We start from the raw sequence: 24,806 nt of genomic DNA, 5'->3' as shown, positions 1-24,806 counted from the left end.
AAGTTACCTAGTTGGGTCATGAAACATCTGCAAGAAAATAACCAAACTACGATAGCACCAAGGACCCTATCTTCCTCCTCCTCCTCCTCCTCCTCCTCCTCCTCCTCCTCCTCCTCCTCCCTCCTTTCTCCTCCTTTCTCCTCTTCCCTTATACCACTGATGATGTTCCCTAGTTGGGTCATGAAGCGTCTGCAAGAAAGCAACCAAGTTCAGAGAGTACCAAGGACCCCACAGTCCTCCTCTCCTCCTCCTCCCCCCCTCTTCCTCTTCTTCCTCCTCCTCCTCTTTACACACCCCACTCCCTTCTAGTACTGATGATGTTACCTAGTTTGGTCATGAAACGTCTTCAAGAAAACCACCCAGTTCAGAGAGCACCAGGGACCCCGCCGTTCAATCCTGAGCTACAAATACTCTCTTCCTATTGGTACCTTTTGTGACTCTTCCCCCTGTTGCTCTCAACTGATCTCGGATACTGAACGTTGGGTTGGATTCCTGAAGACGAGAGAGATTTATTTCCACGTCTGGTTTGAATTCTTGACAGCTGTGGGAGGCAGGGGCGGTTGTACGGTTTAGTCCACGGATTAAATCTGGTTGAAAAGCGGTATAAAAGTTCTTGAAATAAATCGGGCGAGGGGGTAGAATAGCCAGCCCGAACGTCTACTCTGGGACTCCCGCCAGCCTGATGAGAAACGTTCCTCTCTGCAGGTTGGCTGAGAAGAAAGCTTCCATCGGCTACACCTACGAGGACAGCACAGTGGCAGAGCTTGAGAACCCATCCGAGAAGAGAGCGGAGGAGGAGGACTCTGAGGAAGACAGCAACACCGACGAGGATGAAGTGATCCCCGATATTGGTACACCTCCAGATCCGCCTTTTTTGCATCAGGCGTGTTAACAGAAGCAGGAACCCACGGCAGGGAGCGTCCCAGAGATCCGGCAGACGGTGTTCTGTCCCCTCTTGCCTCAGTCCGAGCGATGGCTTAATTAGCCGGCACTATCAGCTCTGGCAGCAAACTAGTGATCGTCTGCCAAGTGTCTCTGTTATCTCCCTCGACGCCGATGAGTCACCCAGGAACAAACAGTACTTCAGCTCTTAGTTAAGCAGTTGATTTGCCTGCTACGAAGAGGCACAGCAGCTCTTGCTGCCTTTATATCCTGTGGGGTGTGGCTCCATGACTCAGCACTTCCTAGGACTGCCCCACCCCTGCTTCTGTTGTTCCCGCCTCTCCTGCCTACGAAACCTAGGGTCCAGCCAGGCCTGATTGCCATCAGCCGGGTCTGGAGGCGTGGCCTGGGGGGGGAAAGAGTCGGGGCAGAGGTCTTGTTATCTCTTCCACCTGGCCTGCCTCTGGCTCCTGGAGCTGAGGCAGGGAAGCTGATGCTCCTGAGGTAAATCCTGACGGCCCTTCCCCCTCACTTTCCAAGTCACTTTCTGGCAGGAGGGCCAGCTCGGGGGGCACAGACACAACAGACGGGTTGAATGGGATGGGGAGGGCGCGACAAACTTCAGCTGCCTCCTGTTGCTTTCAGATGTCGAAGTCGACGTAGACGAGCTGAACCAAGACCAAGTGGCCGATCTGAATAAACAGGCGACAACTTACGGGATGGCCGAAGGGGATTTTGTCCGGTAAGATTCCTCTTCCTCTCCCCCTCCCCCATTTTTTTTTTTTTTTGAGTTCCGGAGAAGCTTCTGCATGATACACAGGGAGTCCTCGACGTAGGACCGCGATTGAGCCCAAAATTTCCGTTGCCTAGCGAAACGTTTGTGAAGGGGAGTTACGCTCCGTTTTGCGACCTGTCTGGCCGCCGTTGTGAAGTGAAATCACCGCGGTGGAGAAGTTAATAAACACAGTGGTTAAGTGGGTCTAGCTTCCCCCATTGACCTTGTCGCAAAAGGGGGAATCGCATGACACCAGGACTCTGCAACCGTCATAAAAATGAGTCAGGTGCCAAGCATCTGAATTTTGATCACATGGCCGCACAGGGATGCTGTAAGTGTTGTAATTGTGGAAAAAACGGTCCCAAGTCATTTTTTTTCTAATTAGAATTGTAAAATTAGGGGGGCTGTGGTAGCTCAGGCTGTAAGAAGCCTGTTATTAAAACACAGCAGCCTGCAATTACTGCAGGTTCAAGTCACACCAGGCCCGAGGTTGACTCAGCCTTCCATCCTTTATAAGGTAGGTAAAATGAGGACCCAGATTGTTGGGGGGGCAATAAGTTGACTTTGTAAATATACAAATAGAATGAGACTATTGCCTTACACACTGTAAGCCGCCCTGAGTCTTCGGAGAAGGGCGGGATATAAATGTAAACAAAAAAAAATGGAAACTTTCACCTTGTTTCCTATGGAGAGCTTCAATCCTACTTGAATCCACAAAAACGCAATTCACTTTCACTCACAAGCAGTTTCCAATCCACTTCCTCTCAGACGCCGTCTTTTTCTTCACTGAATTAAAGTAAAAAAAAAAGTTATTTATTTATTTATTTATTTATTTATTTATTTATTTATTTTATTTTATATGCATTTATATCCCGCCCTTCTCCGAAGACTCAGGGCGGCTTACACTATGTTAGCAATAGTCTTCATTCTATTTGTATATTTATATATAAAGTCAACTTTATTGCCCTCAACAATCTGGGTCCTCATTTTACCTACCTTATAAAAGGATGGAAGGCTGAGTCAACCTTGGGCCTGGTGGGACTAGAACCTGCGGTAATTGCAAGCAGCTGCTGTTAATAACAGACTGTCTTACCAGTCTGAGCCACAGAGGCCCAACTTTTAACTTTTGGGCCACAGAGGCCCAACTTTTAACTTTTAAAAGGAAAAGTTATTTCCTTTTAAAAAGGGAGTAGAAGTCAGCTTTCTTCTTACCACCCCAATAATCGATCACTTGTATTTGTCCCCGTCTGCATCCAGTATTCAAAACGGAATCAATTGAGCAGAGGTGAACGTCTTCCTCTCGTCCTGCCTAAAGCAGGGTCGAGCCGAGTCCGGAGCAAGGCTGGATTATGCAGGCTCCCCTCCAAGGCTCCACTAAACAAAGCAGAGCCCTTGGGGAGATCTTCTGCTCTCCAACCGCTCTTTGCTATTCCTTTTCACCCAAGGAATGCTTTGAAGTCGGCTATCAGCTGGTAAACGCTGTTTCGCCGGCTTTTAACGGAATCTCAGTTCAGGGCTCCTTTAAGGCGTCCTCCGAGGAAGACAGAAGCCAACCGGAAGTCCCAAGTCATTTTTTTTCCAGTGATGATGTAACTTTGGTTACTAAGCAAACTGTTATAATTTGAGGTACTACAGGTACTAACAATCAAAATCAAATTGGTAATAGATAAAAAGTCAACAGAATTCAAGGTAGGCTGGACTCAGATCTCTTGTGGGCACGAAGGGACTCCAGACCGATGATACGTTTGAGACACCCACCGTCTCTGGCTCAGCCTGGTCACCTCGTATACAAACCACTGTTCTGGGCAGAAATCTCGAGGGGTGCCATCTTTGTGTAAGCGTTCCCTTTTTCTTCAACATTCTCTTTTCTTTTTCTGGAAGGATGTTGCGGAAGGACAAAGAGGAGGCGGAAGCTATCAAACACGCCAAAGCCCTGGAGGAAGAAAAAGCCATGTATTCGGTAAGGAAAAGGAAAGAAAGGAAGAAGAAGGAAAGGAAAAGAAAGGAAAGGAAGAAGAAGAAGGAAAGGAAAGGAAAGGAAAGGAAAGGAAAGGAAAGGAAAGGAAAGGAAAGGAAAGGAAAGGAAAGGAAAGGAAGAAGAAGGAGAGGAAAGGAAAGGAAGAAGAAGGAAAGGAAAGGAAGAAGAAGAAAAGGAAAGGAAAGGAAAGAAAGGCAAGGGGAGGAAAGGAAAGGAAGACGAAGGGAAGGGAAGGCAGAGTTGGAAGGGACTTTGGAGGTCTTCTAGTCCAACCCCCTGCTCAGTCAGGAAACCCTATACCCGTGATGGTGAACCTATGGCACGCATGTCCAAAGTGGCACACGAAGCCATGTCGCCCGACACGCAGGGCCTTGCCTGTTTGCCTTCTGGGTTTCTGGCGTGCATGCGCCTGCGACGATCAGCTGTCCTTTGCACACGGCACTGCTAAAAACTGGTGTGCGCATGCGCGCTGGCCAGCTGATTGTCGGGTGCGAAATGCGCGCCAGAACTCGGGAAGTTTGGCTTTTCCAGAGCGTGATCCCTTCACGCGTGTGGCAGTGTCAAAAACCAGCCCACACATGCCCGCCAGCCAGCTGATCGTTGGGCGCACATGTGGACTAGAACCCGGAAGTTCGTCTTTTCTGAAGCGTGACCCTGATGAGCATGTGTGCGCATGCGCGAAGTTTCTGCTTGATATTTTGGGTGCTTGGTGCCGAAAAGGTTCGCCATCCCTGCCGTGTAGCATTTCAGACAAATGGTTGTCCACTCTCTCCTTAAAAACCTCCACTGACGGACCACCCGCAACTTCTGGAGGCAAACAGTTCCACTGATTAAAAGTTCCAACTGTCAGGAAATTTCCCCTTCCTTCTAGGCTGGGCTGGGCCTGGCTGTTCTCTTCATTGGATGTGACGTCCAATGCTTCTGTCGTGTCCCACTCCCACTCCGACGAACGAGTCAAGGAAGTCCTTAACAAACTTGGCAACGAAGCCTCTGCAGCTTGCCAAATTCCTTCGAGGTTTATCAGGGCAGGCAGGAGTCCAAGTTGTGACTTCAGCGATAGAGTCCGATATCAGCAAACTAGATAAGACTTTGCTTGACTCAAGGTTGGAATGCCAAAAGCAGGTCCTTTATATAGGCTGTGGAGTGTGGCTCCATGACTCAGCATTTATCCAGGCCTACACCACCCTTCCTTCTGCTGGCGTAGCCTCTCAGATCTCCGGAAGCGAGGATCCACCCACCCTGAATTGTTTTCAGCTGGATCTGCTGTCAGCGTCTGGGAAAGGGAGGGGTCAGAGGGAGTAGGCCCGGTTAATTCCACCACCTGGCTGGCTTCCTGCTCTGAAGGCTGAGCCAAAGGAACACACGCAGTATGAGTGAGGTTTATCGGGCTTCTCCTTTCACTCCTTGAATCCCCTCCGGGCATGGGGCCAGGGCCGGGGGCTGGAGTCATGACAGGCCGTTCATCTTCATTATCAGACTCGGAGTCTGATAAAAGGCCCAGTTGGAGACGGGAGGGGCCTGGCTGAGGAGAGGAGGGAGGACGAGTCACAACAGCTTCCCAACTTCTGACTCTTCTAAAATTCTCTTCAATGCAGGCCAAAAGTTGAGGCCATTCCCTTCCTCTACTGCTGATAAACCAAGGAGTGATAGTAGGCCCCATCCGAGCCTGGGGCCTTTCTTTGGTCTCTCACACCTGGCTTCTCTTCCAGGGTCGTCGCTCCAGGCGGCAAAGGAGGGAATTCCGAGAGAAACGGTTGAAAGGAAGGAAGATCAGCCCTCCGAGGTAGGCCTTTCGGAAGTAGGACCTGTTCCACTGTCGGTTGCCCTTGAGTCCCTGGGGGTGGAGGGGGAGCGGATGGAATTTGCAGGATCTTTTTCTGGTGGGAGACAAATGCTAAGCTGAAGTAGCAGATTATCTCTAGGAAGGTACCCAAAGGTGCTTTTTTCAAGAGGCAGCCGGACTTTCTGGTTTTGGTTTGAAGACGTTTCACTTCTCATCCAAGAAGCTTCTTTGGCTCTGATGGGATGGGGGTGGGGGGAAATGGAAGGGTTTATATTCCTTGCAGACAGCTGGTCATTTTCATCCTTTTAGAGGGTCGTTGAGGTCACCTGGAGGTTTATCGGTGTCCTCAGGTTCACCTGACTGGTGCCAATGAGTGTGGCGCTTTCTGGGAACTGTTTGTTCTGACCTAGGCTTCCCGAAAAGGCAGGAAGCAGAGTCTTGATGCCAGCAAAACCTCTTTTATTTACACGACTGTGGATTCCTTTCATTCACAGTCATCAAGGCCTGTCCAGACAGTCTTTCAGAGGAATAGTTATCAACACTGACCTTATCTCGCTTAGAAAGCTGCCATGTCGATAGTTTCCAAACGTAGGGCAAGGCAAAACTTGGCACGGAGTCTCTGGGATTCACGGACAGATCTTCTCACTCTTGAAATGACCGAATGAACGAATTGCTTCCTGCGAAAGCGCCTTCCCTCTTTGCTCCTCTTTTGTTTTCTGTGGGAGGGACCATAGAATCGCCTCCAATATGTGGCTTTACTCCCAAGTCGACCCTGCTTTCTGAGTTGTTCTTGTCTTCTGGCGGCTCTGCGCATGCGCACACTTGGCTGTTCCTCTGCCTCGTTGCTGCCTAGCTCCCTCTCTGCCTCTGACGCAGAGCCCTCGTCCGAGCTTTCTTCAGCCCCCAGGACTGGCCCTTGTTCCTCCCCAACCTCCTCACTGTGTTGTATATTGGAGATAGAGGAGGTCGTATCCCTCTCCCTCTGTTGGAGGATAAATCCTTCCATTAAATATCCTTCCGTTATAAATCCTCTTTCCCTTCCCCAACCATCCAGTCCGAGCTGAAGAAGCTTCTTGGGATGAGAAGTGAAACGCCTTCAAAGAAAAACCAGTTACCATTGGGACAAGCATTGACTGAGAATCTCCATAGATATCTGTAGGAGAGCTACTCTAAGACGGGTCTCCAACCTTGGCAACTTCAAGCCTGGAGGACTTCAACTCTCAGAATACCCCAGCCAGCTTTGCTGGCTGGGGGATTTCTGGGAGTTGAAGTCCTCCAGGCTTAAAGTTGCCAAGGTTGGAGACCTCTGCTCTAAGAAACTCGTGTGATAGTGAATAGTTTTTCTTTTAAAAAAAAAAGTTATTTTCTGCATTCGGGGCGAAGTTACTGCTGAAAAGGAAGGCAGGAAGCTAAAGTTCAGTTCTGCAAACCTTCCACGATGCAGGGCAGGCTTTTCGTTCTCACAGTCTTCTCTTCATTACAGTTACGCTCGGAGGGACAGTCCCACCTACGATCCCTATAAACGGTGAGTGCTTTTGGGGTGGGGCTGGGAATCCTTTGCTCCTCCCGTGGATCAGTGGAAAGGGAGAAGCTTTTCGTGGCTTCCTAGACTTTTAATTTGCATTTAATTCGAAGGATAGTCAGAAAGGGTTGTGTACGTGCAGAAACAGCTGGGCTTTGAAGGGAGCGAGTGTTGTTTATGACTTTGTATTTATCTTCATTGTCTCTTTAAGGGAGAAAATGCTATTTCAGTCTGTTGAATGTTGAGGCTTCACTCGAATTCCATTCGTGTGGGGGGCCTTAGAGCTCTCTGAGCTGGTTTTCTTGCAGACGTTTCACTACCGAACTAGGCTATGCCATCAGTGCTGGAAGGGAGTTGGGGTTTTGCTCTTATTTTTATATGCTAGTTTTAGGTACTTCTATACTAGTGGCTTGCCCTGTCAGTGTTGGTGGGAGTATTCTTGGTGGTTCTTCGATTAGGCTGTTATTTAATGTTAGCCTGTTTATCTGTGTTAGTTAGTAGTTCCTTGATTGGGTTGTTGTTTACTTCTTGATTGTTGGTCTAGTGCATTGAGGGTGGTGTGACTCCAGCCCCCGAACCTGGCCCCATGCCCGGAAGTGACTTGGAGCCGGGCCTGCTGCCAGAAAGTGACTTGGACAGTGAGGGGGAAGGGCCCTCAGGACTTACCTCGGGAGCACCGGCTTCCCTGGCTCAGCTCCAGGAGCCAGAGGCAGGCCAGGTGGAGGAGATAACGTTGTTCCCGCCTCTCCTGCCTACGAAACCTAGGGTCCAGCCAGGCCTGATTGCCATCAGCTGGGTCTGGAGGCGTGGCCTGGGGGGGGAAAGAGTCAGGGGACGGAGGCCTCATTATCTCTTCCACCTGGCCTGCCTCTGGCTCCTGGAGCTGAGCCAGGGAAGCTGGTGCTCCCGAGGTAAGTCCTGACGGCCCTTCCCCCTCACTTTCCAAGTCACTTTCTGGCAGGGGGCCCGGCTCGGGGTGGGTGGGGTGCAGACACAACACCTGGAAGACAAACAGGCAAGGCTGAGCGTGCTGGGCGACATGGCTTCGTGTGCCATTTTGGGCATGCGTGCCATAAGTTCACCATCACGGGTCTACTGTTTATCTCTGCTCATATGGCTATTGATTGCTGGTGAGGTGGTGTTTTGATCTAACTACAGGAATCCTCCCACCGACACTGACTGTCAGGGGAAGCCACTAGGACACTTGATGGGAAACTTTTGAGACACAAGAGTATCCAAACTGCTCTTGCACGCATGCCCAGACCGAAAGCTGCGCGCGCGAACGTGCACATGCGTGAATGTGTGCCGACATGCACGTATATGTGCGGACGTGCACAAACATGCACATGCACAGAGATATGTGCGGACATAACACAGCTGAGACCCGAAGACCAGCTGGCCGGCGGAAGGCGGGGCATCCCAACACCAGCAGTGCGGCAAGAGGTCAGACCTTTTTCGTTCGTGAGCTTCTGTTTCGTCGTTTGCAGGGAAACAGAAGCTCACGAAAGAACCGCCACGGAGATCCGACCTGGGGCAACGACACGTGTGTCAGCAGGGGGGGCTCTGCGTGCCATAGACTCGCCATCACAGCACTAGTATATAAAAATAAGAGCAAACTCCATTCCTTTCTAGCACTGATGATGATACTTAATTTGGTAATGAAAAATCTGCCAGAAAACCACCGAGCTCAGAGAGCACCAAGGATCCCAGAACGATCTCCTCCTCCTCCTCCTCCTCCTCCTCTTCCTCCTCCTCCTCCTCCTCCTCCCAAACCCCACTTCCTCCTAGCACTGATGATGTTAGCTTGTTGGGTCATGAAACGTCTGCAAGAAAAATGTTATGTCCCTGCAGGGTGTGAGCAGAGGCTTTTCCTCTGCCACGCATGTGCGGGACATATTTTAAAGCTATTGGTTAAAGAATCCGAAGAGCACCAAGGACCGCAGAGTTCTCCTCCTCTTCCTCCTCCCCCCGTCCCCCACTACAGAAGCCCCACTCCTAGCATCGATGACGTTAATTAGTTGGGTCATGAAACGTCTGTACGAAAACCACCAAATTCAAAGAGCACCAAGGACCACAGAGTTCTCCTCCTCTTCCTCCCCCGCCTTCCCCACCACACAAGCCCCTCTTTTAGCACTGATGATATTAGCTAGTTGGGTCATGAAACGTCTGCAAAAAAACGACCTAGCTGAAGAGGCCACCAAAGCTCCCTCAGTTCAACCTGGCATCTACCGAAGAACTGCTCTGGGCTGGGATTTAGCATGCCCCCACCCCACCCCCGTTGTTGTTCTCTCTCCATTGATCGCCTTGCCTTCATCCCACAGATCCCCCTCGGAATCCAGCTCCGAGTCTCGTTCCCGGTCTCGCTCTCCTTCCCCCGGCCACGAAGAGAAGATCACTTTCATCACCAGCTTCGGGGGCAGCGATGAAGAAGCCGCTGCATCTCAAGCCGGGGGAGCCCCTCGGAAAACGCCCCCCCTCAACAAGCCACGCTCCGGCCAAGCGCTGCAGGGCAACGTTCCGGCAGGTCATAGCGCCTCCTCCCGGTCGGTAACTTTCGCACCCGCCTGGCCTTTCCCAAACCTTAAAGCAGAGACCCTTCTGGGGTCAAAGGTCGAGAGATTGCTTTTTTTTTTTGACGTCAATCCGCCCCGAATGCTTGGTCTGGTCCCGGCCGTGTTAGGGGAGCTGCGTTGCCATCGGTCACTCCGCCAGGCCAATTCTTGCCCAGATGATCTTTTCATGATGGAATCTGGTCAGAGATCAGGAAAGGGGTGGGGCTGTGCTCTTGTCCCAGGAGAGATCTGGGAGGTTTCTTGCCTCCAACTGTAGCTTCCTTGAAGGAGAGACAGGGTCTGGGATCCTGTATGGCTGCCTTAACTTTGTAGAGATCCTTTTGAATTAACGGTTGGGAGATTCCTTCAGCCTGGGAAGTGGGTTTGTTGCAAATTAAATCCTAGCCTTTTCCAACCAAGCCAGTTACGCAATGATCGCTGCTCGCTCTCCCCACTCTCACTATTACTCTACTTTGATCTCCCTTTTAAAAGGCTTAAGCTTTCTGATTTGAATTACAGCTAGTCCTCGACTTATGACCACAACTGAGCCCAGAATTTACGTTACTAAGTGCGAGATGGGGTTAATTTGCCTTGTTTTATGGCTTTTTCTTGCTACCTTTGTTAAAACTGGATCGCTGCTGTTTTTTTAAAATTTGTAAGGCAGTTTTTAAGTGAATCTGGCTTCCCCGTCGACTTTGCCGGTCAGACGGTCACTAAAAGATGATCACGTGACCCCGGGACACTGCAGACCATCCTAAATGTGAACCCGTCGCCAAGCGTCCGGGTTTTGATCACATGACCAGGGGCAGTTGCTCACGCAACGGTCGTAAGCGCGAACAAGGGTCATAAGTCCCCCTTTTTTTCAGTGCCATTGTAACTTCAAATGGTCGCTAAACGAACTGTCGAGGATTACCAGTAATTTATTTCTAGAGAACGTTATCACGAAAATCTTTTTAAGTAGCAGCAAAATTGTGGCAAAGCAGCTAATAGTCGCATGCCATCGAGCCTTTTAAAGACCTCTCGAGGGGACTCTGAATGAAAACCCGTCTTGGACAGCGTGACTTAGGGGAGAAAGGGAAAACTTTTACTCTTAGCCGCAGGAACTTTCGGAGTCAGCTTGATGTCAGCCTTCCAAGTAATGCACCCATAGAATGTAGAACTCCGAGGCAGGCAATCTCCACAAGGAACAATTTTATTGGCTCTAAATATATAAAAACGAAATACCACTCGTGCATCATCACAAAATCTCCAGAACCGTAAAGCCTACAAACGTGAAATTGGCCACGTACGTTCCTCTTGGCTTCTAGCTGTTGACTAAGAAAGGGTTTTTCGAAATGACCATCAGAGCATTAGTATTTCCTATTATTATTATTAACATGCTCTGATGCTAAGGAGTTCTGCTCCCCCTCCCCACCTGAAAAGAAATCTGTTCCAAATGCAAAACACAAGCAGAGGAGAGGAGTTTCCGTTTCAGTTTTACTTTCACAACAGTAAGCAGCTTTACTACAGAACAGTTGAGCTAAGCCACAGCCAGGCTCCTTCCTGTCGTCTCCTTGCTCACACAGCAAATATTGTTTCACTTTCCAAACAGCCCTCTGATGCTAAGGAGTTCTACTCCCCTCCCCACCTGAAAAGAAATCTGTTCCAAATGCAAAACACAAGCAGAGGAGAGGAGTTTCAGTTTCAGTTTTACTTTCACAGCAGCAAGCAGGGGATAAGATAGGATAGGCTTCTTTGAGGCAAGCCTCAGGGAGAGGAGGTGAGAGGACAGGCTGATGATAACTACTCCTTAATTTTCAAGCTGTAGGTGTCGATTTATCAAGCCCAATCACATCGTTTCGCAGCGGAGCACGGGTATTTAGCTAGTACATCCTATTGGCACATCTAGTGAAAGCCGACTCTGAGATTTCCCGCGGCTTTCACGTAATTAAAAAGTAAAAGTTTTCCCCTTCCCCCCCAAGTCACTGGTCACGCTGTCCAATCCAGGTGCTGGCCGGTTGCTTGGTTATTTTGCTCCTCCTCTGACCAAGCCACCTGCGAGAAGGTCCTTGGTTCCCACAGGAAATCATTGTTTTGGCCACAAAACTATTTCCCGCCCCTCCCCTCCGGTGTGTGGCAACCCTGAAGCCTCCAAGATGGCCTCAGCCAGGTTCAATTCAGGGTTGACACATTGTTGGAAACTTTCCCCCCCACCTTGTCCTGTTTGAGAGTCTTGCAAACAATAATAAACACTGCAGGGGTCCCACGTTCTTAGGGAAGGTCCCCACACACAGTTTATTATTATTATTATTATTTTGGCTTTTAAATAAGCCTTTCTCAGGCAGTTTTGAAAATTTAAAGGAAGCGTTTCCTCCCTTTAAAATTGGGGATTCTCAAGGATGGGACAGCCGCCCCGGGGATCCTGAGCCGGGGGTTCAAAATTCTCTCCCTTGAGCAGTGAGATCTTGCAGCCCACCAACCTCCCCCGTGCCTGTTGCACTTAGGCCGAGCCGAACGTGGTGTGGAAGCCAGCGGGGTCTTTCCAACCCTTCCTGTCTCCAGGAAGTGGGTTGGCCCCGAAGAAGACAGAGAAGGTGGGGAAGCGAAGGGCAGCCTGACCCATTGCAGACGACCGAGCCGTGGCCGTTAATTTGGAAGCAATTTTTTTTCCTCCTCCTTTTGGGGAATGTCCGGCAGGATTAGACCTTGGCAGTTGGGGACGTCCTTCGGCCTTTCTCCTCCACTGCCGGTCTCCTGCGTGACCAGCCAGCATCCTGCCTCTCCTCCCTCCAGGCGACGCTCCACCTCCTCCTCCACCTCCTCCTCCTCTTCTTCCTCGTCCACTTCCTCCTCCTCCAGCTCACAGTCCAGCTCACGGTCCCATCGGACAAGTAGCTACCACAGGACCAGCGGCTACAACCGTTCTCGCAGCCACAGGTATTCCCGGTCTCACAGCAGGACCAGGCGGTACTCAGCTGGAGGCTCTCGAGATGGGCGGCGACACTCCAGGTCGCGGTCGACGGAGCGGGGCTGGCGTTACGGCTCTCGACGCAGATCCAGGTCAGTAAGCCAAGCTGCAGGAGGGGGTGGTGGTGCCCCTGTGTACCTCTTTGGGGGAGGGGCAAGGGTAGACGTGGCAGGGGTGTCCAACCGTGGCAACTTTTAAGACTTGCGGACTTCAACTCCCAGAGTTCCTCAGTCAGCCATGCTGGATAGGGGATTCTGGGAGTTGAAGTCCACAAGTTGCCAAGAGTGAATTCCCCTGCTTGGCTACCTGGGGAATTCTGGGAGTTGTAGTCCACAGGTCTTAAAGGTGCTAAGGGGTTGGACATCCCTGATTGGCTGGCTGGGGAATTCTGGGAGTTGAAGTCCACAAGTCTTAAAAGTGGCCTAAGTTGGCATCCCCTGCCCTTAATGCAAGGCTCTTCCCTCATTCCCAGGAGCCATTCCCGGTCTGGGGAACATTATCGGTGGAGCAGCGGCAGAGGAGGGAGGCACTGGAGCAGCAGCCGCAGCAGCCAAAGTGAGAGTGAATCACGGAGCCGCAGCCGGTCAGTGTCTCCAGCCAGAGAGAAAATGCTGAGGCCTGCGGTTTCGCCTGCTGTAGGGGAGAAACTGAAAAAGTGAGTGTGCCGTTTTATTTATTTTTATTTCATGTATTTCTTTAGACCCCACTTTGATCGTTTTTACAGATAACTCAAGCGAGCAAGCATACTTAAAAAGCTCAGGGAGAACCAAGAAGCATAAAGTCTTTGTCCTCCTCCTCCTCGCCTTTTCCCCTTCACAAGCCCGCCCCACTTCTTTTCTAGCACTGATGATGTTACTTAGTTGGGTCATGAGACGTCTGCAAGAAAACCACCAAGCTCAGAGGGCACCAAGGACCACATATTTCAACCCTGAGCTACAAATATTCTCGTCCATCAGTGCCTTTTGAAAGACAGCTGGCAATCAGCGTAGTTTTGATGGCTGCTGCCTTTTGCCTAAATTAAAGCTTCTGTGTGCTTTTTAAAGGATAGCCTTAATTTCCACCATGGACGAAGGGCTGGAAAAAATTTCAGGCTCAGTTGTGCTCCTAAATTGAGGATTACCTGTATTACTGTAAAACAGGGGTCTCCAACCTTGGTCCCTTTAAGACTTGTGGACTTCAACTCCTGGAGTCCCTGCCAGAAAGTGACTTGGAAAGTGAGGGGGAAGAGCCATCAGGACTTACCTCGGGAGCACCGGCTTCCCTGGCTCAGCTCCAGGAGCCAGAGACAGGCCAGGTGGAGGAGATAACGAGGCCTCCGTCCCCTGACTCTTCCCCCCCCAGGCCACGCCTCCAGACCCGGCTGATGGCAATCAGGGCTGGCTGGACCCTAGGTTTTGTAGGCAGGAGAGGCGAGAACAGAAGCAGGGGTGGGGCAGGCCTAGGAAGTGCTGAGTCATGGAGCCACATCCCACCAGGATATAAAAGCAGCAAGGACTGCTATGCCTCTTCGTAGCAGGCAAAATCAACTGCTTGACTAGAGCTGAAGTACTGTTTGTTGACTCATCGGCATCAAGGGAGATAACAGAGACACTTGGCAGACGCTCGCTAGTTTGCTGCCAGAGCTGATAGTGCCGGCTAGTTAAGTCATCGGTCGGACTGAGGCGAGGGGGACAGAACAATAAGTCTTAAAGGGACCAAGGTTGGAGACCCCTGCCGTAAAACAAAGTGTTTTAGACTTGTTGAGTTGGCCTTGGAGCTTCACTGGACTCAGATTAATCCCTGGCTGGCATCCATCTTTTGATTGACACCTCTTTCTCTCTCTCTCCCCACCTTTTGTTTAGGGCTGAAACGGCTGGTGGTAAAGAGACAGGAGCTGCCAAAGTCAGTAAGAATTTAAACCTCACCTCTTTTAATTCCCACCACTGCAGAAAAAAAAAACAAAAGGCTCAGGGAACCGTAGACATGGCAGGAACGATGTGATCTGTGGGGTCTTTGCATGGTCGTGCTTGAGTGTTTCGTATTTAGTTCAGGGTGGAGGTAGAACTTAACGGAATAAACTGAGTCGGAAGGGACCGCAAAATACAAGCCTCGCTTGCTATCACAAGAGACCGTTACGCAGCCTCCCACAATCCTAGATTTGCTTCCGGAACAAAATAGGCCGCCTTGGTTTTCTTCATCCAATCTTCAAATCACAGAGTCGGAAGGGACTTTGGAGGTCTTCTACTCCAGCCGGGCCCTCGACCTTTTGGGCACCGGAGACCCGGTTTCGTGGAGAGAGGTTTTCCCGTGGACCGGAAGGGGCTGTGGTTTCGCATACTGGGCCTGCATTCCGCAAATGAGGGGGCTTTGCTTGTTTCCACGGCCCGGTTTTTGGCATGCCGTGGATAGGTGCTAGTCCACAGACAGGGGGTCGGGGACCCCTATTCTAGTCCAATCCCCTGCTCAGGCAGAAGACCCTACACCATTCCAGACAAAACGGCTGTCCAAACTCTTCTTAAAAACCGCCGGTGTTGAAGCACCCACAAGTTCTGGTGGCAAGTAGTTCCACAGATTCATTGTTCTCACTGTCAGGAAGTTTCTCAGATTATCTAGTTAGGAATCGGTTTAGATTAGAATGAAGAAATTTCTGGAATGATGGTCTTGAATGCCGAGCTGAAGGCCCACAACAAAACCCTGATCCCTGGGAATTCAAGATGGGAGGGCAACTTGCTTCCAAGCCTGTTAAAATGGAAATCGATTTATCTTTGCTTTTTATTATTATTATTATTCGTGTCGAAAGCATCGCGAGCAAAAGAAGGCATGCTACCCAGGTAGTCCTTGACTTATAGCAGTTCATTTAGTGACCTTTGGAAGTTACGACAGCAGTGAAAAAAGGTTTTCACCCAGTTTTCACACTTAATGACCATTGCAAGCATCCCCATGGTCACGTGATCCAAGTTCAGACTCTTGGCAACTGGTTCCCGTCTATTTACGACATACAATTTACGGTGGCAGGGTGGATAAAAATCGATTAAAAAAAAAATAAGAATGAAAAAAAAAAATTGGATTTTTTAAAAATTTAAATCTGATTTTTTTTTTGATCTTTTATCAAATTTATTTTAATAAAATGTTTTTGGAGTAAATATCTATCTAAAGATAGTTTCCTATTTAAAATACATTCATAATTTAGTTTATTCAGCATGAAATGGAACTTAGGTATGTAGCATAGGAGGCTGTATATTCTGCAATATTGGGACTGTCGGATGAGTCGACAGCGGGTCAGAGGAGGAGCCGCTGCGGGGCAGAGATGGCAGTTGCTCTTTAAAAATTACGATTTAAATCAAGTTGATTTAAATCAAGCCTTTTTACTACTGTGTTTCCCCGAAAATAAGACTGGGTCTTATATTAATTTTTGCTCCAAAAGAGGCATTAGGGCTTATTTTCTAGTTAGGTCTTATTTTGGGGGGAAATACGGTACTAAATGCATCCATCTGGGTGACCATCTTATCTGTGGCTTATTTTTGGGGGTAGGGCTTACATTACGAGCATCCTGAAAAACCATGCTAGGACTTATTTTCCGATTGGGTCTTATTTTCGGGGGAAACAGGGTAGTGATTTAAATCAAATCTACCCTGCTCGGTGGCAGGTGGGCCTTGTTCTTCCTTTTAGCCCGGCGCCCGTTGCTGCCAACCCAAACTGCTGCGGGGACTTAATGCTCTCCCAGTGTTTTGGTCTTTGGCTGCCAAGGAAAAGGTTTGTGACCCGCCGTCAGATGCGGCTGTGGGTATTTTGGGAAGACTTGGCAAGCAAGGCTCCTGTCTTCCCACAAGAGGCGAATTGACTTCTGTCTTGCGAAGGGGGAGGCTTTTCAATTCAAAGTCCCAAATCCTCCCATTTATCGACCTGAGTTAAACTTGTAAAGCCAGTTGGGGAGGGGGAAGCCGGGGGGAGGGGGGACTAAGACAAGAGCGGTCATTTAAGGCCTCCGGAAATCAACGCTGTCGAATCCGGAGACTTCTGGTCTCCTTTAAATAGATTCTTAGAAAAGATCAATGTCCTCTCTCTGTTTCCCCCCCCCCCCCAGGTGATTTTGCAACAGGTGGCGGCAATTGTTTGTTTGTTTGTTATTTCTTTACTTTTTTAAAAAAACTTTTTTTTCAAGATCACTCGGCACCAGGTGGCTGTATGTACGTACCGTATTTTTCGGACTATAAGACGCACGTAAATTTGGAAGAGGAAAAAACAAAAAAAGATTTTTGGGCTCCCTTTTTTTTGGCCCGTTTTTGAGGCTTTTTGGGACCTGTTTTGAGCGAGGTTTTCAGCCTGTTTTTGAGGCTTTTTTCGGCCCATTTTTCCCCCCGAAAAAAAGGTCAAAAAAGCCCTGAAAAACGGGCTGAAACCCCCCCCCTCAAAACAGGCCAAAAAAGCCTTGAAAACAGGCTGGAAAGAAGCCTCAAAAACGGCTCCAAAAACCTCTGAAAACGGGACAAAAAAAGGCTCAAAAATGGGCTGGAAAATCCCCCCAAAAGAGCCAAAAATAGCTTCAAAAACAGGCCAAAAAAAGGCCCGAAAACAGGGCGTGCGGAGGCTAAAAAACAGCCGGTGGATGGGCAGGGCTTTGGCAATATTAGGTCTGTAAGATGCACAGACATTTTCACCCCCTTTTGGGAGACAAAAAATGTGTGTCTTACAGTCCGAGAAATACGATATGTATGTACCGTGTTTCCCCGAAAATAAGACAGGGTCTTATTTTCTTTTGACCGCCCCAAATAAGGGCTTAGCCTTATTATCGGGGTGTCTTATTATTTTTGGGGTGCAGGAAGTGGTAAGTGTGGGACTAGATGTCCCGTTGCTACCGTCGCTTCCCCTCCCTGTTCTTTGCGCTGGCCGAGAAGCCCAACACATCCCGTCCCACCACAGTGGCAACAGCTGCTTCCGTTCCCCGCCGTCGCTTTATCGAGAGAGTCGGTGGGGCGGGGGAGAAGAGAGACATGTGGAGTGAGACGTGGCTCCCCTTCCCGTTTCTTCCCCCCCCCCTTGCCCTACACGACGGCTTCTGCCCATTGCTTAGCCACCCGCCCCTTTAGGGATGCAATTTGGGGGTGGCAGGTGGGTCGGGCGAGAAGCGGGACACAGGTCTTATCTTTCCAGCTCAGGCGCGTTCCTCCCTGGTGTGTTTCCCCAGGGAAACATGCTGTAAAAGAAGACCTTGCGAGTTCAATCAAACTTCTTGAAGTTGTGAGAAGGTCGTCTTTTACAGCGTGTAAAAGGCCCTGGCCCCGTCTCTGCCTCTGACGCAGAGCCCTCGTCCGGACCTTCCCCTGATTCCAGGACTGGCCCATTGTCCTCCCCAGCCTCCTCACTGTCCGACTCCTCTGCCAGCTCTGCAAGCTGCTGGCGGACCACAACACTTGGCAACTTTAAGACTTGTGGACTTCAACTCCCAGAATTCTGGGAGTTGAAGTCCACAAGTCTTAAAATTGCCAAGGTTGGAGACCCCTGCTCTGGAATGAGGGTATTCCAGGTCTGTCGGAGTCGCAGCTCCCAAATGGCTAAGATCGGTCCAGCTAATGGTTTGAGGCAGCTTCAGAAGATGGATTAAAAAAGTTAGGCTCCATTGAGTGCCAAATTCCTGATTGGGGTGGGGGAGGGGGGGAATGTTGCTTTGATCCCTGCGGAGGAAGACGGAAATGTTAACGTGAGTCAGAGGGTTGCAGACAGGACAGGAAAAAATGCCTGAAAGAAAAACATGGCCGTTTTGGAATCCTGCCCTGTACAAACAAGATTGAAAAGCCTCTCGTGATTCCGGGAAGAATTGCAGATAAGTTGAAATCAGGAAAGCCAAAAGGGGCTTGGATTTTTATTTTTTTTTAAAAAAGGCTGATAATTCTGATTCTTGTTCAGATCTTCAGAAGGGGAATTGGCCTTCCCAAAAACCAACTTTGACGTGAAGCTTCGTGGCTTAGTTGTCTTGTTTTCTCATGTGGCCAGCATGTGTATAATTAATATATAGATATATATTCCGCCTTTATTAATTTTTACAAATAACTCAAAGTGGCAAACAAATCCAAGACACCTTCCTCTTCCTCTTTTCCCGCAAAAACAACCCTGCAAGGTTGGGCTGGGCTGAGAGTGAGTGACTGGCTCAAAGACACTTAGATGGCTTTCATGCCTAAGATGGGACTAGAACTCCCAGTCTCCTGGTGATTCGCCCAAAGTCACCTAACCTGGCTTTAATGCCTAAGGTGGAACTAGAACTCACCATCTCCTGGTGATTGGCCCAGTCACTGAGCCTGCTTTCATGCGTAAGGTGGGACTAGAATTCACCATCTCCTGGTGATTGGTCCAAAGTCACCTAGCCGGCTTTCATGCTAAGGCTGTTTCACTGTTTCCTGCTCTCTAACCTGGTGCCTTAACCACTAGACCCGATTAGCTCTCAACCACTAAAATCAATCTGGTTTTCGGCTTCTTGTTTTTACAAAAAGGCTGGGACGACTGACTCCCAACAATTTATATATTTTAAATGGCCTCGTGGCTCCCATGTGACACCTCTCCTGCGCAGACTGCACTGGCTACCTGTGGCCTTTCGGGTGCGCTTCAAGGTTTTGGTAACTATCTTCAAAGCGCTCCATGGCATTGGGCCGGGATACTTACGGGACCGTCTACTGCCACCGATTGCCTCCCACCGACCCGTGCGCTCCCATAGGGTGGGCCTCCTCAGGGTGCCGTCAGCCAGGCAGTGCCGGCTGGCGATGCCCAGGGGAAGGGCCTTTTCTGTGGGGGCTCCCACCCTCTGGAACGAACTTCCCACAGGTCTTCGTCAACTTCCTGACCTTCGAACCTTTCGCTGCGAGCTTAAGACACATCTATTTATCTGCACAGGACTGGACTAGAATTTTAAATTTTAAATTTGGTTTTAATGGGGTTTTACTATTTTATTGTGGTTTTAATATTCGGCCGTATTTAATAATATATTTTTAAATTGGGGTTTTAACTTGTATTTATACTTACGTTTTACTTGGCTGTAAACCGCCCTGAGTCCCTTGGGAGATAGGGCGGTATAAAAATATGATTAAATAAATAAATAAAATAAATAGATACAATCTGTTTTTACATTTGGGAAGATTCCTGTCACACCTCACTCACGTGGGTCAATCCATGCCCAAGAAAAAAAATAGCAGTAGAAAACCTGATTTTTAAAATAAAGCTAGCAACTCCTGCCGTGTTTGCTATCAGTGTATTGTAACCACGATGATTTATTTTAAAAAGCAAATCTTTTGCAACACAGTTGTGGCTTGAAAATGAACTCCTGAGTCAGTACTGTTATGTATATGTAGTCAGATGTTATTTGGGTCTCCGGGGGAGCATTTTTGTCTTGTCACTTAGTGAGTTTTTGCATTTTGAATTCTGGAGTTGCTGTTGCTTCTTTTTACCTTCCCTGAAATAAGCTGCCTTTTTTAAGAAAAAAAATCCTTCAAGCTCTGTTTTTTCCCTAGTCCCAGTTACAGAGTTGGAAGGGACCTTGTAGGTCACCTAGTCCAGCCCCCTGCTCTCCCAGGAGACCTATACTATTTCTGACAAATGGCTGTCCAGTCTCTTCTTTAAAGCCTCCAGTGACAGAGCAACCACAACTTCCAAAGGCAATTTTGTTCCACCGCTTTAATTATTCTCGCTGTCAAGAAATTTCTCCTTAGTTCTAAGGTTGCTTCTGTCCTCGGTTAATTTCCACCCATTGCTTCTCGTCCTGCCTTCAGGTGCTTTGGTAAATAAGTTAGCCCCCTCTTCTTTGGGGCGGCCCCTCAAATATTAAAAGACCTGCTATCGTGTCACCCCTGGTCCTTCTTTCCACAGAAGACTTGTAGTTTGGTTCTTTGTGGATCCTCTGTGGATCCTCTGAGCGGGGAAGTTAGGACCCCCCCCTCCTGCTTGGGCGCAGGTAGTCGGCAGTCCCTGATAACTCAAAATACAGGTTTTTCATTCTTGTATATTTCCAGTGAATGGCTATCTGGTTGTTCACACCTTTCCCCACCCTCCAACTCAAATTACAATAATACTTTTACTATAAGTACAAGAACTTTGAAAGATGTTGGCTTCGGAGTCTTTTCTGCAGGAGGGGTTTTCTGGAACGCTGACAACTTTATTTATAGGAGCCCCTTCGCCTTTCTCCACCTATGCCTCCCCCCACCCCCCCCACCCCAAATGGACGGAGGAGCTCAGGCCCCGGGGGCAAACGTTTTAATACTTTTCTGTTTGCTTCTGCTTATAGCCAAAGCTGACTCCGCAGGAGAAACTGAAGCTGCGTATGCAGAAGGCGCTTAACCGGCAATGTAAGCATCTTCGAGGTTGGGCGTAGGGCAGCGGCCGGGACCGATCTGACTCAGGGAACCCCCTCTCCCCTTCTCTTCTTCCTGGTCTGCCCTGCCCTCCCCTCTCCTCTCTGCCTGCCCCTCCCACTCACTTTTCTGCTCTGCCTCTCTTCAGTCAAAGCGGACAAGAAAGCTGCCCAGGAGAAGATGATGCAGCAGGAACACGAAAGACAGGTGAGCAGGAGGACGACCGATTGGCCCAGGGCAGTAGCTGAACTAAGCAGGAGCACAATTGTCAGGTCTCCCAACGGCAGGTAGCCCTCGACTACTTAACGACCGTCATCCGGGCCGGAATTAATGGCCATAAGTCGGGCTGATGGTTAAGTGGGTCACCAGGTGGCCGGGCCGAATTTTATGACTTGTGCGGCTGGGAATGCAGGCGGTCCTTGAGTTACATTGGTTTATTTTGTGACTGTTCAAAAGTGGCAAAGGCCCTGGAAAAAGTGACTTAGCGACCAATGGCCAAAAAGGTTCACCATCACTGCCCTCTACCATTTCAGACAAATGGGATGTCGAGTCTCTTCTTTAAAAACATCCAGTGTTGGGGCACCCACAACCTCTGGTGGCAAACTGTTCCACTGGTTAATTGTTCCGTCAGGAAATTCCTCCTTCGTTCTAGGTTGCTTCTCTCCTAGTGATCCCAAGGCTGTCGGGACTTTGAAAGCGGGTCACGAGTAGTGCAGGGGCAGGTCCATTGTGATGCTAAGCAACCGGCCATAAGTCGGGGACTGCCTGTAGAAAGCAGCGCTGTTGGTTGCTGTGAAGATGTCCCGGATGTAGCCTTCATCCTTGGGCTGACTGGATTTCCCATCTTTCCTTCCAGGAACGCGAGGATGAGTTGCGTGCCATGGCTCGGAAGATCCGGATGAAGTAATCTCTTGGATTTTCCCGTCCTTGTGGCGGGGTGGCGGGGTGGCGGTGGTGCCGCCGCCAGGTGCCTCATCCCTGCTGATCTCCCGTTTTTCTTCTCCGCAGGGAGCGGGAACGGCGGGAGAAGGAGCGGGAAGAGTGGGAGCGACAGTACAGCCGCCACAGCCGCTCCCCTTCTCCGCGCTATAGTAAGTGCCACCAAGTACCAAATGTTGGAAATGGGGAACAGGTTGTGCCAGGCTCAAGTGGTTGCGCCCCAGCCAAGTGGTACATTCCACGAGCCTTGAGGGAGAATGAGGCTGGAGCCGAGCATGGTGGCGTATACCGTATTTTTCGGACTATAAGAGGCATCTGACTATAAGACACACACAAATTTAGAAGAGGAAAACAACCAAAAAAAAAAAAGGTTTAGGCCTCCCTTTTAATCGGGCCTTTTCCAGCCTTTTTTTGGCCTGTTTTCAAAGCTTTTTTTTTCAACCCGTTTTCGGGGCTTTTTCACCCCCTTTTGTGAGACAAAAAAAGTGTGTCTTATAGTCCAAAAAGTACGGCAAAGGCGAAAGAGAGGGTTGCCCCAAGGGTGCCATGAGTTTTCACCAGTAGCCTTCGACTTAGTTAGTTGCTTAGGGACCGTTCAAAGTTACGATGGACTAGATCAGTGGCCCCCAACCTTTGGGGGTACCGAAGACCGGTTCCATGGAGAGAGGTTTTTCCGTGGCCCAGAGGGGGGTATGGTTGCCTCTGCTGCCTGCATCCCACGGATGGAGTTTTAGCTTGTTTGCACGGACCAGTTTTTGGCAAAAGGTGGTAAAAACCAGACCAGTCACATGGATGACCTGATTTGCAACCGTCATAACTTAGCCTATTTTGCTACGTGTTTTCTAAGGAAGTTTGTTTCTTTGTATCCCATCTTTACCGTTTTTTACAAATAAGGCAACGAACGTATCCAATGCGCTTTCCTCCTCCTATTTTCCCAACAATCGCCCTGTGATGTGGGTTGAGCTGAGAGTGACTGGCGCAAAATCACTCAGCATTCATGGCTAAGGCAGGACTAGAACTCAGAGTCTCCTGGTGATTGGCCCAAAATTACCCAGCCAGCTTTCATGCCTAAGACGGGACTAGAACTCACGGTCACCTGGTGATTGGACCAGTCACCCAGCTGGTTTCATGGCTGTGGCGGGACTAGAACTCACCGTCTCCTGATGATTGGCCCAAAATTACCCAGCCAGCTTTCATGCCTAAGGCGGGACTAGAACTCACGGTCACCTGGTGATTGGGCCAGTCACCCAGCTGGTTTCATGGCTATGGCAGGACTAGAACTCACAGTCTCCTGGTGATTGGCCCAAAATTACCCAGGCGGAGGTTATATTATTTGTATTTGTTTTTCAGGTCGAGAATACAGCTCATCCAGAAGGTAAGCCCTGCTTTTTACCTAGTTGGTTGGTAAAGGGGCAAACATGGGGCAGAATGAAGGAATATAGACCCCATGTTGAAACTGGCGACTTTGGAAATGAATGTTTTATCAGCCATCGGAGGAGCAATTTATTTATTTTATTTATTTAATTTATAATTACATTTTTATACCGCACCATCTCGCAAAGGACTCAGGGCGGTGTGCAGCCAATATTAAAATACACATAACACTATGATATAAATATAATAAATAAACACTATTTAAAAAACAATTTAAAAACAAATATTTAGTGGCCGAATCACTAAAACGGTCGAAGACCGATTAAAAACCCATTAAAATTTCGCTAAAATACATTCTTAGGCTAGTCCCGCTCGGTGAAATAATAAAGTCTTTAGTTCACGCTTGAAGGCCCGGAGGTCGGGTAGTTGGCGTAACCCCGGAGGTAACTCGTTCCATAGGGCTGGTGCCGCCACAGAGAAGGCCCTCTCTCCTTTCCTTCCTTTAAATTGACGTTTAAGTACCCGAGGCTTTGTTTTGAACGCAAGAGCTGTGCTGAATCAAGCCAAGCTTATTTTTTAAAAACAGACTTCTATATCTCTACAATGCAAAACGGATTTAATACTTCACTTAGGGGGGAAAAATATGCAAATTAAAACCTCCAAAGGCTCCATCTGGTCCAGCATTCTCGCATAGTGACCGACTTGATGTATCCAAGAGGCAACCCCAAAGCTGAAGAGGAGGAAATGGGTGTTAGCCATTTGCTGTATTTCAGGGGTGGGGAAAACTATGGCCCCTTTAGGACCTGTGGACTTCAATTCCCAGAATTCCTGAGCCGGCTGGCTCAGGAATTCTGGGTGTTGAAGTCCACAAGTCCTAAAGGGACCATAGTTTCCCCCCCCCCCCCGCTGTACTTAAAAGGGACCGAGTTGGGAAAACTAAAGACCTTTGTTTTACCGCACAGGGCTGGCTTAACCTAATTTTAACATGGGTTTTATTATGGTTTTATGATAGTTTTAAATTTTGTTTCAGCTTAATTGAATTAGATTTCTAAATTGTTTTTAATTTTTGTGTAATCTGTTTTTATTTGGCTGTGAACCGCCCTGAGTCCTTCGGGAGAAGGGCGGTATATAAATTAAATAAATAAATAAATAAATAGTGAAAAGGGAACCTGGCCCTGAATCAGGAGTCCTATTGTTGTTGTTCCCGCCAAGTTTTCCACTTCATTGTTTTTGTTCTTCGGTTTCTCGCAGGCATTCGCGGTCACGATCCAGGAGCCCTCACTACCGCCACTAGGATGAATTCCTGGCGCAAGGCCACGCTGCTGACTTCTCGCCCTGCTGGCTCCCCCCACCCACCCACCCCACCTGCCCCCCGGGGAGGGCCTCACGTTAACCCTGCCGTGTAATGATGCTGTACATTGCTGTTTTTGTTTTTGCCAGAAAAAAATAAAAGTTTGAGAGAAAAAAATAATAAAGGGAAAAGAGGTTCGGGATGTTAGCTTTGTGATGCTGCTCTCCCTCTCTCTAGTTCAGGGGTGTCAAACTCGAGGCCTGGGGGGGGGGCGCGGATCCAGCCCGTGGAGTGTTTAGATCTTGCCCGCAGGGCTGCTTTGGAAACAGCAAAGGACCAGTCCGCGGTGCCTCTGCCAGCGAAAATGGAGCTCGGGGGGGCTGCGGGAAGCCCTCCCGAGCTCTGTTTTCGCTGGCAGGGGGGTTGCAGGAGGTCATTGCAGCCTAAAACT

General features: G+C 49.1%; 2 protein-coding genes across 9 annotated transcripts in view; both read left to right on the top strand.

The window, feature by feature from the left end:
• The window catches only part of CLASRP (CLK4 associating serine/arginine rich protein), a 32,146-nt gene extending 7,615 nt beyond the window's left edge, over nucleotides 1-24,531 (top strand). For 3 of the 8 annotated variants that reach the window (XM_058195562.1, XM_058195560.1, XM_058195561.1), the window contains 15 exons: nucleotides 706-851; nucleotides 1,528-1,624; nucleotides 3,539-3,617; nucleotides 5,345-5,418; nucleotides 6,902-6,943; nucleotides 9,262-9,483; nucleotides 12,265-12,531; nucleotides 12,912-13,094; nucleotides 14,281-14,320; nucleotides 20,685-20,745; nucleotides 20,900-20,958; nucleotides 21,608-21,654; nucleotides 21,760-21,842; nucleotides 23,041-23,065; nucleotides 24,316-24,531. In XM_058195562.1, coding sequence (XP_058051545.1) covers nucleotides 706-851; nucleotides 1,528-1,624; nucleotides 3,539-3,617; nucleotides 5,345-5,418; nucleotides 6,902-6,943; nucleotides 9,262-9,483; nucleotides 12,265-12,531; nucleotides 12,912-13,094; nucleotides 14,281-14,320; nucleotides 20,685-20,745; nucleotides 20,900-20,958; nucleotides 21,608-21,654; nucleotides 21,760-21,842; nucleotides 23,041-23,065; nucleotides 24,316-24,358 — 1,468 coding nt within the window. In that variant the 3' untranslated portion in view covers nucleotides 24,359-24,531. Of the gene's footprint in view, nucleotides 1-705; nucleotides 852-1,527; nucleotides 1,625-3,538; nucleotides 3,618-5,344; nucleotides 5,419-6,901; nucleotides 6,944-9,261; nucleotides 9,484-12,264; nucleotides 12,532-12,911; nucleotides 13,095-14,280; nucleotides 14,325-20,684; nucleotides 20,746-20,899; nucleotides 20,959-21,607; nucleotides 21,843-23,040; nucleotides 23,066-24,315 lie in introns of those variants that run through there. The other 5 variants (XM_058195563.1, XM_058195557.1, XM_058195558.1 and 2 more) reach the window with 3 other exon arrangements.
• RELB (RELB proto-oncogene, NF-kB subunit) overlaps nucleotides 1-24,806 on the top strand; it is a 139,169-nt gene that overhangs the window by 35,895 nt on the left and 78,468 nt on the right. The gene's annotated exons all lie outside the window — the stretch shown is intronic.

The sequence above is a fragment of the Ahaetulla prasina genome, chromosome 10, assembly GCF_028640845.1.
Source record: "Ahaetulla prasina isolate Xishuangbanna chromosome 10, ASM2864084v1, whole genome shotgun sequence".
Classification (NCBI taxonomy): domain Eukaryota; kingdom Metazoa; phylum Chordata; class Lepidosauria; order Squamata; family Colubridae; genus Ahaetulla; species Ahaetulla prasina.
The sequence above is the reverse complement of the archived record's forward strand: the minus strand, read 5'-3'. Positions and strand labels throughout refer to the sequence as shown.